At 35.6% G+C, this 16,394-nt stretch overlaps 3 protein-coding genes across 3 annotated transcripts; 2 read left to right on the forward strand and 1 right to left on the reverse strand.

Annotated features, from left to right (window-relative positions):
• Positions 1 to 258: 258 nt before the first annotated feature.
• Positions 259 to 2,080, forward strand: LOC104824654 (the record flags this gene model as incomplete). Its single annotated transcript, XM_010556766.2, has 5 exons — positions 259 to 654; positions 736 to 852; positions 931 to 1,429; positions 1,649 to 1,687; positions 1,780 to 2,080. Coding segments are annotated over 5 exons (1,194 nt in total), but the record flags the coding sequence as incomplete, so codon positions are not given.
• Positions 2,081 to 2,489: 409 nt separating this feature from the next.
• Positions 2,490 to 4,481, forward strand: LOC104824615. Its single transcript, XM_010556714.2, has 5 exons — positions 2,490 to 3,094; positions 3,176 to 3,292; positions 3,371 to 3,869; positions 4,089 to 4,127; positions 4,220 to 4,481. Exons 1-5 carry the CDS (start codon positions 2,585 to 2,587, stop codon positions 4,360 to 4,362), a joined length of 1,308 nt encoding a protein of 435 aa, XP_010555016.1. The 5' UTR covers positions 2,490 to 2,584; the 3' UTR covers positions 4,363 to 4,481.
• A 355-nt stretch (positions 4,482 to 4,836) lies between these two features.
• LOC104824655 (phototropin-2-like) lies at positions 4,837 to 7,109 on the reverse strand. Its single transcript, XM_019203854.1, has 7 exons — positions 6,939 to 7,109; positions 6,586 to 6,660; positions 6,019 to 6,490; positions 5,741 to 5,923; positions 5,573 to 5,664; positions 5,265 to 5,460; positions 4,837 to 5,035 (listed from the first exon to the last, which is right to left on the reverse strand). The coding sequence occupies exons 3-7, from the start codon at positions 6,462 to 6,464 to the stop codon at positions 4,837 to 4,839; spliced, it is 1,116 nt and encodes a 371-aa protein (XP_019059399.1). The 5' UTR covers positions 6,465 to 6,490; positions 6,586 to 6,660; positions 6,939 to 7,109.
• Positions 7,110 to 16,394: the final 9,285 nt, after the last annotated feature.

Below are 16,394 nucleotides of genomic sequence, written 5' to 3' on the forward strand. Positions count from 1 at the left end.
TAAATACGATATATAATATTAATGAGTACAATACTAACACGAATGATTTAAATGAAATATGGGAATACTCCAACTAAGAAAATAATTATATATTTATTATCTGTAAAATGGAAATACAAATTTATTATCATTTAATTTATATTTGTTATTATGTATATATATACATAAATATATATATACATAAAATAATATATACATGCATACATAGATACATACATATATATATATATATATATATATATATATATATATCCATTCCTTCCTCTTGTGGAAGTGAAATCTCGGCTGCGAGTGTCTTCGCTTCTCCTCCGCTACAGTGACAACGTGAACCACGCCAAGTCCCATCTCGAGCGATGCCTTCTCCTCCTCAAGTCTATTCCTTCTTCCTTCGATCTCAAATTCAAGACTTACAGTTTGCTCAGCCATTGCTACCATCTCCTCGCCTCCTTCGCTCCTCAGCGCAATCTTCTTCTAAAGGCTCTGGAGCTTTCTTCTTCCGCTCCTCAGGATGATGTTTCCGTCCATCTCTGGTCCTGCAATTTCAATTCTCAGCTCGCTAACGGTTTCATTATCCAAGCCGATTTCCCTTCTTCCATCTCCGCCCTCCACTCTGGCTTCCTTTCTGCTTCTCGCATTTCTTGTCCCGAGCTCCAGGTATCCTCCTCTTCTTTTTCCTGGGTCTTTCTTTGATTAAACAAATCAAAGCTGTTTTCTTGCCTTGTCCTTCATCTCTAGATGTTCTTCACCGCTTCCCTGCTTCATGTTCACATCATGCAATGGACCGACGATTACACTGTTGAAAGCGCCGTCCAACGATGCGACGAGGTCTGGCAGACCATTCCTCCCGACAGGGTATGTATGCATATTTTCGTTGTGCTTATGTGTTTGCTTGCTTGTATAGAGATCCTTCCTTATCCCTTCCACTTGTAGAGAGAAAGGTGCCCCGGTTTGCTCTTCTACAACGAGATGTTGCACGTCTTCTATCGCCTTAGGCTCTGCGATTACAAGAACGCTCAACGGCATGTCGACCGCTTAGACGAGGCCATGAATACTCATTCCCAGAAAATGCAGGAGATTCAGCGGCTCACGGATGAACTTACTTCTTTGAATCAGAGTCTCTCCCGCAATGGTTTGCCCTCGAGGGAGAGATCAGTCCTCTCTGTCAGACAATCCCAGCTTCAAGATCGTCTAAACGCTTTGTCACCGTCTTCTTCCACTAACCCTTCTCTGGAGCCTGCGTACTTTGGCAGTACACAGCGTGCATGGACCGAAAGGCTTCTGCTTTCACCATCTCCAATCGACGGCCAGTGGCTGCCTAAAACTGCCATCTACGCATTGGTCCATCTCACAGTTGTCATAACTGGACGTCCAAAGGGACTCTTTAAAGAATGCTCAAAACGAGTCGAGTCTGGAATGCAGATTATTCAAGGTTTGGCCCATGAAATTCTTCAATTCTTCTGTTTATTTTGTCTGTTTGCAATCACAAGTAAATCCGTCTGCTTGGAATTGATTTTATAATATCGACATGTCATCTGTTACTGAATGCCACTTATGTGAGGATATTTTACTTCTTAAGAATATGAGTAAAAGCTTAAGGGATCCCCTCTCGAAGCATAGCATATAACCATCCTTTGGGATGTTCCTGCAGATGAACTGGTTAAACTTGGAATTACAGATGGAGTCAGAGGTCCGCTCGATGTCCCTACTGTAGCTACTGTTGTTTTAAGCAATGATTCCTTCTATGAAGCTTGATTCTCTTCCTGTCTCTCCTTTTTGCAGAAGCTGATTTGCAACATTCGGCTATCTGGATGGCTGGTGTTTATCTAATGCTGCTGATGCAGTTCCTTGAGAACAAAGTTGCTTTGGAGCTTACAAGGTCAGAATTTGTGGAAGCAGAAGAGGTGGACCATTTGCCCTTTTAGTTTTTGCAAACCTATCTTTTTCTTCAATTCACTCAGAGATTCAATCCCGTTCAGTGTTCTACATATTTTAACTTATGATATGTTGAGGTTTTAGGGCCTGCTGAAGATTTGTTCAGAAAGTTAACTGGCTATGTGTAAAATTGATAGAGTAAAGAGCAGTGGAGCATGAAAATAGAAGAAAGCGATCTCTTTATTAAATAATCCGGGGTCATCTGTCCAGTAAATCAAAATCTTAACACTCTTGCTGCTTTGGATGTTATTTATAGGGGAAGTTTCCATCAATAAAAGTTTTCCTTCTTCATACTCGCATGGCCCTATCTGGCACCCTGGACCACACATAAAATTAACCTGTAAAAATTAATGACAGTATACAACAACTCCGAGACACCAGATAAAGAAACCATTACTTTTTATATTTTTGCCAGTTGCGAGCTTAAATTTATGGAGAGAGAAAACTGATGATCTGAAGAACAAAATTTTTTAAAAAAAAATGGAAGAGGTCGATTCATCTCCTCTCCGCGATCTAATCTCAAGTCAAATAAAGGGCCTAGGTAATGTTAGTCCAACGTAAATGGGCTTGAAATAACGGGCCTTCCCTTCAGAGTTGTTCGGCTCTTCTTCTCCTCCTTCTGCCGGAAAGAGAGAAAAAAACAAAAACAGAAATGGAGGGCGTGGCGGAGGGCCTATGGGGGCTGGCGGATTACCACCAGAAGAAGGGTGATGTTGGGAAATCCATAAAGTGCTTGGAAGCAATCTGCCAGAGCCAAGTTTCGTTCCTTCCTCTTGTGGAAGTGAAATCTCGGCTGCGAGTGTCTTCGCTTCTCCTCCGCTACAGTGACAACGTGAACCACGCCAAGTCCCATCTCGAGCGATGCCTTCTCCTCCTCAAGTCTATTCCTTCTTCCTTCGATCTCAAATTCAAGACTTACAGTTTGCTCAGCCATTGCTACCATCTCCTCGCCTCCTTCGCTCCTCAGCGCAATCTTCTTCTAAAGGCTCTGGAGCTTTCTTCTTCCGCTCCTCAGGATGATGTTTCCGTCCATCTCTGGTCCTGCAATTTCAATTCTCAGCTCGCTAACGGTTTCATTATCCAAGCCGATTTCCCTTCTTCCATCTCCGCCCTCCACTCTGGCTTCCTTTCTGCTTCTCGCATTTCTTGTCCCGAGCTCCAGGTATCCTCCTCTTCTTTTTCCTGGGTCTTTCTTTGATTAAACAAATCAAAGCTGTTTTCTTGCCTTGTCCTTCATCTCTAGATGTTCTTCACCGCTTCCCTGCTTCATGTTCACATCATGCAATGGACCGACGATTACACTGTTGAAAGCGCCGTCCAACGATGCGACGAGGTCTGGCAGACCATTCCTCCCGACAGGGTATGTATGCATATTTTCGTTGTGCTTATGTGTTTGCTTGCTTGTATAGAGATCCTTCCTTATCCCTTCCACTTGTAGAGAGAAAGGTGCCCCGGTTTGCTCTTCTACAACGAGATGTTGCACGTCTTCTATCGCCTTAGGCTCTGCGATTACAAGAACGCTCAACGGCATGTCGACCGCTTAGACGAGGCCATGAATACTCATTCCCAGAAAATGCAGGAGATTCAGCGGCTCACGGATGAACTTACTTCTTTGAATCAGAGTCTCTCCCGCAATGGTTTGCCCTCGAGGGAGAGATCAGTCCTCTCTGTCAGACAATCCCAGCTTCAAGATCGTCTAAACGCTTTGTCACCGTCTTCTTCCACTAACCCTTCTCTGGAGCCTGCGTACTTTGGCAGTACACAGCGTGCATGGACCGAAAGGCTTCTGCTTTCACCATCTCCAATCGACGGCCAGTGGCTGCCTAAAACTGCCATCTACGCATTGGTCCATCTCACAGTTGTCATAACTGGACGTCCAAAGGGACTCTTTAAAGAATGCTCAAAACGAGTCGAGTCTGGAATGCAGATTATTCAAGGTTTGGCCCATGAAATTCTTCAATTCTTCTGTTTATTTTGTCTGTTTGCAATCACAAGTAAATCCGTCTGCTTGGAATTGATTTTATAATATCGACATGTCATCTGTTACTGAATGCCACTTATGTGAGGATATTTTACTTCTTAAGAATATGAGTAAAAGCTTAAGGGATCCCCTCTCGAAGCATAGCATATAACCATCCTTTGGGATGTTCCTGCAGATGAACTGGTTAAACTTGGAATTACAGATGGAGTCAGAGGTCCGCTCGATGTCCCTACTGTAGCTACTGTTGTTTTAAGCAATGATTCCTTCTATGAAGCTTGATTCTCTTCCTGTCTCTCCTTTTTGCAGAAGCTGATTTGCAACATTCGGCTATCTGGATGGCTGGTGTTTATCTAATGCTGCTGATGCAGTTCCTTGAGAACAAAGTTGCTTTGGAGCTTACAAGGTCAGAATTTGTGGAAGCAGAAGAGGTGGACCATTTGCCCTTTTAGTTTTTGCAAACCTATCTTTTTCTTCAATTCACTCAGAGATTCAATCCCGTTCAGTGTTCTACATATTTTAACTTATGATATGTTGAGGTTTTAGGGCCTGCTGAAGATTTGTTCAGAAAGTTAACTGGCTATGTGTAAAATTGATAGAGTAAAGAGCAGTGGAGCATGAAAATAGAAGAAACCGGAGGATGGACAGTGAACACAAATCAAATCAAGAGGGCGACCACCGACAACAGTACACAACAAGGCGAGGAAGAAGAATTTACTTGGCAGAATTGCGAGAGACAATCTTCTCGATGGAACTCCGGAAGGCTTCTGATAACTCTTTAGCCTCCTATGGAATGGATTCGATTTCTTCTTCTTCCTTTTCCTCCTCCTCTTCCTCTTCCTCTTCCTCTTCGGTTAAGAACTATCCTACCTCTGAATTTATTCATTTTCGAACAAACAGTAACACAAACTATCATGTTTCTGAGGCTACAAATAAGCGATGTGGCAAGTGTCAGAGGATAGACATCGTTTTCCTTCTTCATACTCGCATGGCCCTATCTGGCACCCTGGTTCAGAACGATCCCAACTGTCAGTGCGCTCCACACCCGTAGTTATCAATGCTTCAGGCTCAATGCTTGGAATATTTTCATGCAACCTAGTCGAGCTAAATGATTTGTGCTTCGATCTGCATGGTCATATCGAGCATCTTGCGTGAGAATCATACATTATACAAGTTCACTGACCAATGCAAGTTGGAGAGGGATGGACGTAGAGAGTGTGAAAGTACGCAATCAGGCGGAGCACGGGGTTAAATAACGTCATAAAATATTTTAAATCCATTTATTTTGCATTCGATTGATTTCCTAGAGCAAGAGAAATGAGTATGTTTGTTTCTCTTCATATGAAAAACTCACCTTGTGAAGGAAACACGTCCAGATTTTCTGGACGACTTGGAACCGTCATCTGATTGCATGATCTGGCTACCGGGTGTATTAGCATCACCAAGTCTTGGCAAACTCTTATTGCTCGTGTCACATACATGAGGCTTGGGATGTTTAATTGTCTGTACGACCTCCGTGATGGAATCCAAAGCTTTCTCCTTCTGACGAGCTGATGCATCATCAGAAACGTAACCGTTAAAATAGATGGAAAATGACACATTATTTGTTTCTCTCGCAGGAAAACTTGTGAAATTCAAAAACAAATTTGAGGAAACAGAAACCATCATATCGGATCAAGGATTTGGGCAATCCATTTGGGCGAAGAGCTTTGTCATTTACGCCTTCCGTGTATTTGCTGACTTCAACCTGCATTCTGCAGACACAAACAAGACAAGAGAAAGTCAAGCAAATGTCGAGTAGGCAGATATATATAAGAAAAAGGGAGATACCCAATAAATTTGATGGTGTTGCCACGGTCATCCTTTATGGGTGTGACCGTGAGGAGATTCCAGAAGGGAGTTCCGTCCTTCTTGTAGTTCAAGAGCCTCCCGCAGTAACTTTTCCCATTCTTGACAGCGTCTCTGATTTTGGCCACTTCATTCCTGTCTGTGTCAGGTCCCTGCAGAAATCGGCTGCAATTTTGGCGCAAAGAGTGAGATTGTAATGTGTGTTTTTAGAGTAATATTTTCACTGAATTAGTTCTGTACCACAACCAGAATGCTCTTACCAGTTTCTTCCAACAATCTCCTTTGAAGAATAACCGGTCATGGTGAAAAAACCGCTGCTAGCATACATAATGGGACAGTCTGGCTTTGTAGCGTCTGACACTACAAACGTCTGCTGCAAAGTAGCCAAAGCGGCTTTGAGCTCCTGCGATACTCTTGGGAAGGCCCCTGATTCAGAGGATGTAGATTCTTCTGATGTCCTTGTCGACATGTTCTTGCTCCGTTCTCCTTCTCCTGAAGCCCTCTCCCCCATCTTGAAACTGCTTTCTCCTGAGAATCCCCATTCCGCGGTTCTTTCCACTATCTTTGCCGAATCTTGAAATGCCATCCACTTTGATGATGAAGAAGATGGTCCCCCGCCGTCAACCTTTTCTGAGGCGTTGAAGACCTCAAGGGATCTGCGTTCCGTATCGCTCAAGGAAGATATAGGGGCTCTAGGTCTATCCATTTACAGATAATGCTGTTTATTATTGGCTGCAAGAAGAGTGATTCAAGTTAAGAAAAGATGACAGCTAAGCAAGAACGTGATAGCGTTGAAGTGATCAAGAAACACTTGAAGAAGATCATACAGAATCTGACAGTTCGTTGCTCAAAGACGCTTTTTGGATAACATGGCACAATTAACGGCCCCAACTGTAGGCATACTGTCAATGAATCCACCATCCACCACGGTGATCAAATGCTAACAGATTGTTATTGAAAAGAGTGCATCCAATTAATTTAGAGAGAAGAAAAACAATTGAGGAGGAGACGATGGAAAAATTCATGAAAGATTTAGGCCTCCAGCGTCGATGTACGGCAGACCTGAATGGGCCGAGGCCCATAGTCCAAAAGACACCGGAGGATGGACAGTGAACACAAATCAAATCAAGAGGGCGACCACCGACAACAGTACACAACAAGGCGAGGAAGAAGAATTTACTTGGCAGAATTGCGAGAGACAATCTTCTCGATGGAACTCCGGAAGGCTTCTGATAACTCTTTAGCCTCCTATGGAATGGATTCGATTTCTTCTTCTTCCTTTTCCTCCTCCTCTTCCTCTTCCTCTTCCTCTTCGGTTAAGAACTATCCTACCTCTGAATTTATTCATTTTCGAACAAACAGTAACACAAACTATCATGTTTCTGAGGCTACAAATAAGCGATGTGGCAAGTGTCAGAGGATAGACATCGTTTTCCTTCTTCATACTCGCATGGCCCTATCTGGCACCCTGGACCACACATAAAATTAACCTGTAAAAATTAATGACAGTATACAACAACTCCGAGACACCAGATAAAGAAACCATTACTTTTTATATTTTTGCCAGTTGCGAGCTTAAATTTATGGAGAGAGAAAACTGATGATCTGAAGAACAAAATTTTTTAAAAAAAAATGGAAGAGGTCGATTCATCTCCTCTCCGCGATCTAATCTCAAGTCAAATAAAGGGCCTAGGTAATGTTAGTCCAACGTAAATGGGCTTGAAATAATATGTCGCCAACGATTAAACCAGCAATCTCCTCACTAACTGGCATCTCGTACTGCTTACCACGTTTTTTTTGCTCTACCAAAGTGATTGAGAAATTTGATACGTCTCCTGATTCATACCAATCCCTGGCCTTTCTAAAGATCTTTTGCAAGACAATTAAAATCGTCCATCATCTGAATAAGGTCTGTGACAATTTTCTCATCTAAATCTCCAGCACTCGATGTTCGGCTCAGTGTACTCATACGGTTCCAAACCTCATTTGCAATATCATATATATAGAGCTGTGCAAACTGGGGAGGCCTTCCTTCCACCGGTAATAGAGATCCTATTTGATGGTGATTTTGTCCGTGGATTCTAAATGTGTATGGACCGTTTCCTGATGTTACTGAATGATCGATTTTGGCACCAATTGATGTGAATGCAAGAATTGAGTTGTACACTCTAATATTCGTACGAAAACCAACATATGTTTTGTATAGCTCTTCTAGAAATTCAGGAGGAGGGGCCACCTGTGGGAGTTTGACTTTGTCTTGCATACAACATATGCTATATAGGTAATTCCCGTTGCAATCCTTTCGGCCAGTACTCTCTTTTTGCCATACCAATGCTTGACAGTATGAACTCTGAAGCAAATCAGTATTAGTAGAACATGTTTGAACAAATTTTCCTGTTTATTTTGTTAGAATTAGTATTACACACATGTGTTTGAGATAATATAAAAAATTATTTTATGACTCACTTTTTTGTCTCGATGTTGAAGCCGTCTTTGTTGATTTTGTTGTTGGTGTCGATATTGATATTGTTGAATTTTTTAAAACAATTAGGTACAATACTATTAGATAAAATATAACTGACAATATGTAATTGAGGAGTGAAATATCAAATTCGTTGGAAATAAAGAGGCTTAGAATTTTTCCTAGATAAATATTTTATGAATATATATATAATATTAGTTTAATCTGTGTTATGTAACTATTTGTATCGGTATTGATCATTTTTATAGTGGAATATGTGACTTGTACTCCGTAATATAGAATATAGTTTTTCAATTCGATTGTTTGTAATTGGTTATGGTATGTACAATGTATATGTTCATATAACAACATCGAAACGACAACCTAAATATCGTACTTTTTTTACGGTGAAACACATCCTTAGCTAATGTAATAGCACGTCTTAAGCTACGTCTCTTAGCATATTGTGCTGCAAAATTTTGTTGGATATTTAAATTTAAAGAGTCTATAAAAATTTTGACTGATAGTATGTATATATATACATAATATTTATAAATTTTAAACTTAAAATACTTTTGAAACATAATCATATATATAATAATAATAATAATAATAATAATAATAATTTTACCATTTTTCTCTATTGTGATTGTGATTGAATGTATTGACTTAATGATAGAGAGATATTTATCAACGAGTCATGAACGACGTTCAATACAATCATTCAAAGTACCTATGATTAGATGAATAAATACAATATTTAGAATATGTATCGAAGATACAATTATCAAAATAATAGTTAATTGGAATTAGAGCAAACTTGTGGTTATTCTGTTAGATTCTTGATGAAAATGCGATGGATGGTTTTTGGGTTCTGCATCCTTAGAAATCTTTAAACGATGAAAACTTGTTTATATAGACAATATATTGAAACCATACCAAAGAATTGAAATTGGTAAAATAAAAGTAATTATTATGAAAACTACTAAGAAGGAGGTGCAACATAGCTAAATAGAAGTCGTTTATAGTGATTCAACCATTAAAAGTTTCCGTGGAATAATGTAATCAAAATAAAAGAAATTAGGGATAAAATCGTATGTCATATTTAAATTTGGATATCTATATTGCTTTAACGTATATTCATATTACAATAATAATGTTTTGGAATAAATGATATAATGTATTTTATTAAAAAAAAAGAACTTTTTGAATCAATTTATAGAATAGGAGATATAAATAAGAATGTAAAGATATAGAGAGGTAAATTTTAAAATAAATTAATCGATAAAACAAACGTCAAAATTACTATTATGTCATCAACGATAAAATATAAAATGTTACATCTAATATAGATATAGATATTTTATCACAAATATAATATCGTTGGATATATACAATTATAATGTTTGCTTAATACGATATAGTGGTTTACATACACGTTTCTCTTAGTTACAATATAACATAATTTTAAGTTTTGCATTTATCACAAATATAATATCGTTGGATATATAAAATTATAATGTTTGCTTAATACGATATAGTGGTTTGCATACACGTTTCTCTTAGTTACAGTATAACATAATTTTATGTTTTGCACTTCCATTTTCAAAGTATAATTGTTGGCGATAACATGCAACCTAAAACAAATTAATTTATTTAATTTAAATATTATTTATTTTAAAAAGTCTTTGCAAAACAACATATCATATATATATATATATATATATATATATATTCAATAAGATCATAAATATATATTACCTTTTACCAACTTTACTTGGTTGAATCGTCCAATACTTTGTCTATCTGACTAATTATTCCAATAACTTTTAAATGAAAACTTTCGGCCTCATCTACTGCAAGATTGACAGTAATATTTTAATAAGAAAGTTTTGTAATAAAAGTTGATACGACGTTATACATGCGTACATATATACATAAACACATACACATATATTAAAAAAATAAAAAGATATACATATGTACCCATATACATATATATATATATATAGATAATAGTATTAATAATACAATCATTATTAATTGTTAAATAAATGTGATGTAGAATTGACAGAATTAAATAGTATACTTATCATCATTCATTTGTTTTAATAATAATAATAAAATCTGTATATTTATTTCCAAATGAAATTATATAAATATTTTTAAAATTTTTATATGAATTATTAATATTACCAAATAAACCTACAGTAAAATTCAAAATATACAGATATTGGTGATCGGATCTTGAAATTGGATACCATGTTCAACACGACAGTAATCGGCATTAACAATCGTCGATTAACATTGGTGTAGCTAATAAGTTATTGTATTTTTACTACATATGCCACGTGGAACAAATAAAAAAAGAAATAATACATATATGCATACCTACCTACATACGCATATACCGGAAAAAATAATATATATACATATATATACATGCATATATATATATATACACATAAATATATTCATATACACATAAAACTTACATAATGCATACGTACATACATCATTTACACATATACAAATATAAACATATATACACATATATACACAAGTATAAAATAAAAATATGTGTATACATACGAATACATTCATATACATAAAACATACATATATATACAAATATACATATATATACACACATCGAAATATAAAGATATCGGATGTATATCTAAATACATCCATATACAGACAAAACTTCTTTTTTTTTTGATAAAAATGTGATTGAATTACTCCCAAAAGAACCGTGTACAAAAATAGTTCGAATACATCAGTCAATATACCAAAAGTATAACAGGAACCCCATGCGCAAACGGGCAAAAGGTTTTATCTGGAGCTAGCTAATTTGATACCAATGTTGAAGGATTTCATTCATGCCTGTAACCTTGATGATATGTATATATTGATATATTTTCGTATAAGAAATAGATTATATTTTGTAAGATTTACATATTTATAAACGTTATTTTGTATAGTTTTACACCGATTTCGATGTTTTCGATATTTTGCAGGAAGAATGAAGATTCGAACGTAAACGTTGTATTTTCAAGTGAATTGGACAAAAACGACTGAGCGAGGAAGCAAATATATTCATGTGTAAATATGTAAATATACTTATAGTATATATATATATGATCTGTGTATAATGTATATACATGTATATACACACACAAGTATATGTGTTTATGTTAGTACATATATATCATATAATTATATAAGTACGTCTACATATACACGAGTATGCATATATATATAAAATATGTACACGTATATAATATGTATATATATACATATGTAAATATATATATATATATAGATATATATGCGTGTATATGTACATAAGCATATAAACATGTAATATAGTATGCATGTATATTAATATGCGTGTTATATATATATACATATATAAAATACTACTTATAATATATATGTATTAATTAATATATATGCACATATGTATATATATGTATATTATTATATATTATGTAATTATATGTATGTATATATAATTATACGTATAAAGTATGTATAGCGTGTGATGTGTGTATCTAATATATATATATACCAAATGCATTGACACATATATATGTACATATAAATATATATATATCTATCTATATAAAAATTTAGGGGTAAGGATGATAACGGGAAAAGCAACTCCTCATTTGTTTTGTTGTGATTATTGTGGCAACTAACTTTCCTCCAATTGCGCGACAACAACGAATGTATATTATTTGTATAATATATTGAGTGTATTTATATATTATCTATATAATATAATATATACATAAGTAAGTACATATATGTGTTATGTATGTATGTATATGTTACGGTAATTATATATGCATATGCATATAATTATGTTTATATATATAGTATATAATATATATAATATATATGCGTATATATAATATCTATATAATACACATATGTATTAACATATATATATATATATATATATATATGCATGCGTGTACATTAATATATATTTATACTATATGATTACACATATATATACGAATATATATATATGTGGATGTATATAGGAGGTTTATATGATGCGTGTATATATAATATATGTATCTATTACATATGTACTAATAAATATATATATACATGTATATATAAATATATAATATATGGGATTGTAATTCAATTGTCGTCATCCATATGTCTTATATAATAAATATAATGGTGAGACAAAGATGCCATCCGCTTTTGTTTTTGTCTGGTACTTTTCTCCGTAATTAGCGCAGCTCGCATTTGGATAAAAAGAGAAGCAACCTTCGACGCAGAGGGAGGAGAGAAGATACAGAGAATAGAAGAGAGAGTTTTAATCAAGTTCTTGAAGATTCAACGGGAGTTCATGGAGGACCAAGCATAGGAGGACCAAACTGCATACTTTATTGAGAAATCTATTTCCCTTACGCTTTGGTTTAATTATGAATTTCTGTTTGAATTTGTTCTGTTTAATTTCCATCATGTGGGAGTAAGTTTTCGTCATTGTAGGTTAGGGATTGAACGGGTTTATGTTAAAATCTTGTGTTTGAATTATCTTGAAACTTTGGTTTTACGGTTTGTTTTGGAGAACGAATCTTAATGCTATAAATCTTGTTGGCCACGTGATTTATTGATTTAAGAGTTAAATTTGCATAGAGATATGGAATTAAAACTTGAAAAGTGTTCTTTCGATTAAGCGATTTTTGCATCGAGAGATGGTTGCATCGTTTAGGAATTAGGATAGCGCGCTTAATGATCTTAGGAGTTTTAATTTATTTAGAACCGAGAGATCGATAGATTTAAACTCCCGAGAAATGAGGTGAAGCTCGAGAGAGCCAATCTTTGTAAAACCGAACTTAAATTCCCCGAACCTAACCATAGTTATTGAGATACATCCTTAGAATTGATTTTTTACATAACCCGGAAAATAGATCATCGATAAAATGATTTGAGTCCTTTTTTTTATAATGCAGAATTAATAACCTACGTATAAAATAATAAGAGTTCTTTGGATTTGAAGGGAAAAAAAAGAAACAATTTTGTTGACAATTATATATTTTTCTTTGGTCAGAAGAATCCTCAAAATATTTGGGTCATGGATTAGAAAAATATAGGTTTTCATTTGTCAACACGGTTATTGTTTCTATTTTACACGAAAGCTAAGTTTTAAAGAACCGTATAGGTATTGTGAAGAGCCACTATATGAAATTATTATAAAAATTCTATTTATATTTATGAAACATTATAAATTTATTCTATTTTCTAAAATTATATAATTATCAGTTCTTGATAATTATAAAATACTATTTACTGTTTATAAAAATTTAATAATTTCATTAATTATTTTACAAAAATCTACAATCCAGCACATGATTCGTTTCGTATCTGATACACGCCTTTATAGTCCTCCTGTTATGCAGGACGTTTGACGTATTCAAAGCACGCAACTCCTCATGTTGGATTCCGTAGATATCTCAGGTCTTAGGATCCAATCATGGAACCGCCATATGAGATTCAAGTCATGACGCTAGTCCATGTGACAATCTCATGCGGGTCAATCCCGTATTCCGTTCTCCAACGAATACCTATGACTGTGATCGTATCCAATACCTATGATCATCTCTATGATCATCAATCACATATCATACTAGTCTTATTATGTCGTTATTCCCATAACGACACAAGACTAGGGAGTTTAGTATCATTCATAATGATACATGGATTTCATAACAGATCTAGTATGCAAGAACATGTAATGAATCAAATACTCTCATAAAAACCATAGAAAGTATCAATACATCGAATGTATCTAAAGAAAGCTCATAAACAGTACATCATAGAGCACTAAACCAACAGGTATGCTCGGTTGTAAACCCGCTGACTTTCCCCTGGACCAGAATCATCGGCTCTCTTTGACCGACAGCCCTCTACTTGAAGATCCTGGCAAGTACAGACGTTTGGTCGGGCGCCTTATCTATCTCATTGTCACTCGGCCGGAATTGTCTTATTCCGTTCACATTCTATCCCAGTTTATGCAGCTACCGCGCCAAGCTCACTGGGAAGCCGCCCTTCATGTTGTCCGATTCTTGAAGAGAGATCCCGGTCGTGGTATTCTGTTTCGTACGGACTGTGACTTACGGTTACGTGGATGGTGCGATGCGGATTACGCAGGTTGCCCTCTCACTCTGAAATCGTTATCTGGCTCGTTCATTCAGCTCGGCATGTCTCCCATTTCGTGGAAGACCAAGAAGCAACAGACTCTGTCTTTGTCCTCAGCCGAGTCCGAGTATCGGGCTATGCGGGTTGCTACGTGTAAACTGCTCTGGATCAAGAGTGTTCTCGCCAGTTTGTTTGTTGATCACTCGGACCCGATGATGCTCTTTTGTGACAGTCAATCGGCTTTATATATTGCCTCCAACGATGTCTATCACGAACATACTAAGCATATTGAGGTGGACTGTCATTTTCTGCGTCATCATCTCGATCATGGGAACATTATCACACAGCACGTATCCACACGGGAGCAATTAGCGGACATCTTCACCAAAGCTTTGGGGAAGAAGGAATTTAATTGGTTCATCGGCAAGTTGGGTCTGAGGGATATGCACTCACCAACTTGAGGGGGGTATTGACCGAGAATATCGGTTTCGTATATTGTGTATATTTGGTAATCTTGTTAGTTACCTGTTTTGATTATATCTTCTTCTGATTTCCCTAGATTTACTAGTTTCGGTTTGTGTTCGAGTTGTACATATACATGGCTTCTGTGATCAATAACAGCGACGAATTCTTCTCTTTGACCGTTGGTTTCATTCTGACAGAAACATATTAGAAAGAGATACAAAAAGAGAAGATTAAGAAATTTGAATATCAATAGGAGAAAAAGATGAATCAAGAGAAAACATATCAAGAACAAATATGAAAAGTGAGCAACAAAATCGAAAAAGACTCGACTCAAGCAATGCATAAAATGGAAATTAAATGGGAGATGAAAAGGATTCATACTTGTTTCGACGAGATATCGGAATCATGACAAACATATTCAAGAAAACAAAAAGAATAAGGAATTTTGTCGAACAACTTATGTGAACATCATCATCTTCGTCATCATCTTCTTCCTAAGAATCCGATTCTAGCATTAGGAGTAGGAGCAAGGGATAAAAGACTAATCATGTGCGGAGACAACTACTTCGAAGATAATGGTCATAAGAGAGAAGAGAACGAAGAAGACAGACTCAACCATCGTTGTTGAAAGATAAAATATAAAGGGGTTAAAAAGAAAAATGAAGGAGAAAAATAGATGGTGAATAAAAATTAACATCATCTTATATACAATATAACATCATCTTCATCTTTATTTTCTCTTCATTCTTGATTTTACTCTATATTTAAAGATTTGTAGATAGATAATAACAAATCAAAATCTTCAAAAGAAAAAAATGAAAAGAATGAAGAAAAAAAAATTAGAAAAAAAAAGAGATCTAACTGAATTTTGTTTTTCAAAACCACTCCCATGTATAACAACTAAAATTGTCAATTTGTAATAGCAACACTCATATAATTTATTGTATTAATATATTCTCATTTACACAAAAATTCTTCATCTCAATTAATAAAATTAACAGATTGATATTATAAGAAAATTTTAAAATATTCATATATTTATTATATGGGATAGTCTTTTGGTTCTTAAAAAGTATATTAATGTCATAAAAATAAGTTAAAAACAAGGAGCAATTGGTAAACTGTGACAAATATATCACATCATTAGAAATCTATACATTTTTTTTCTTTCTTTGCAAACTATACCTTTTTATAATTTTTTGACAAAAATACCCTTATTTTATTATATAATTTCAATATTGTCATTTAGCGTCCCGAAAAATGTGCAACATGAAAAGCTGATTTTTTTGAAAACTGTGTTATCCAGAATAACTGCTTTTTCATCCGGTACAACTATTTTTCATCCGGGAGAGTCTATTTTTTGTCCGGGAGAGCTGTATTTTGTCCGGGAGAGTCTATTTTTTGTCCGAGAGAACTATTTTTTATCCGGGAGAGTTGTTTTTCATCCGGGAGAGTTTGTTTTTTGTCTGGGATAGCTGTTTTTAATTCGGAAGATAACGACACAAGACTAGGGAGTTTAGTATCATTCATAATGATACATGG

The sequence above is a fragment of the Tarenaya hassleriana genome, unplaced genomic scaffold (assembly GCF_000463585.1).
Source record: "Tarenaya hassleriana unplaced genomic scaffold, ASM46358v1 Cleome40, whole genome shotgun sequence".
Taxonomy (NCBI): Eukaryota; Viridiplantae; Streptophyta; class Magnoliopsida; order Brassicales; family Cleomaceae; genus Tarenaya; species Tarenaya hassleriana.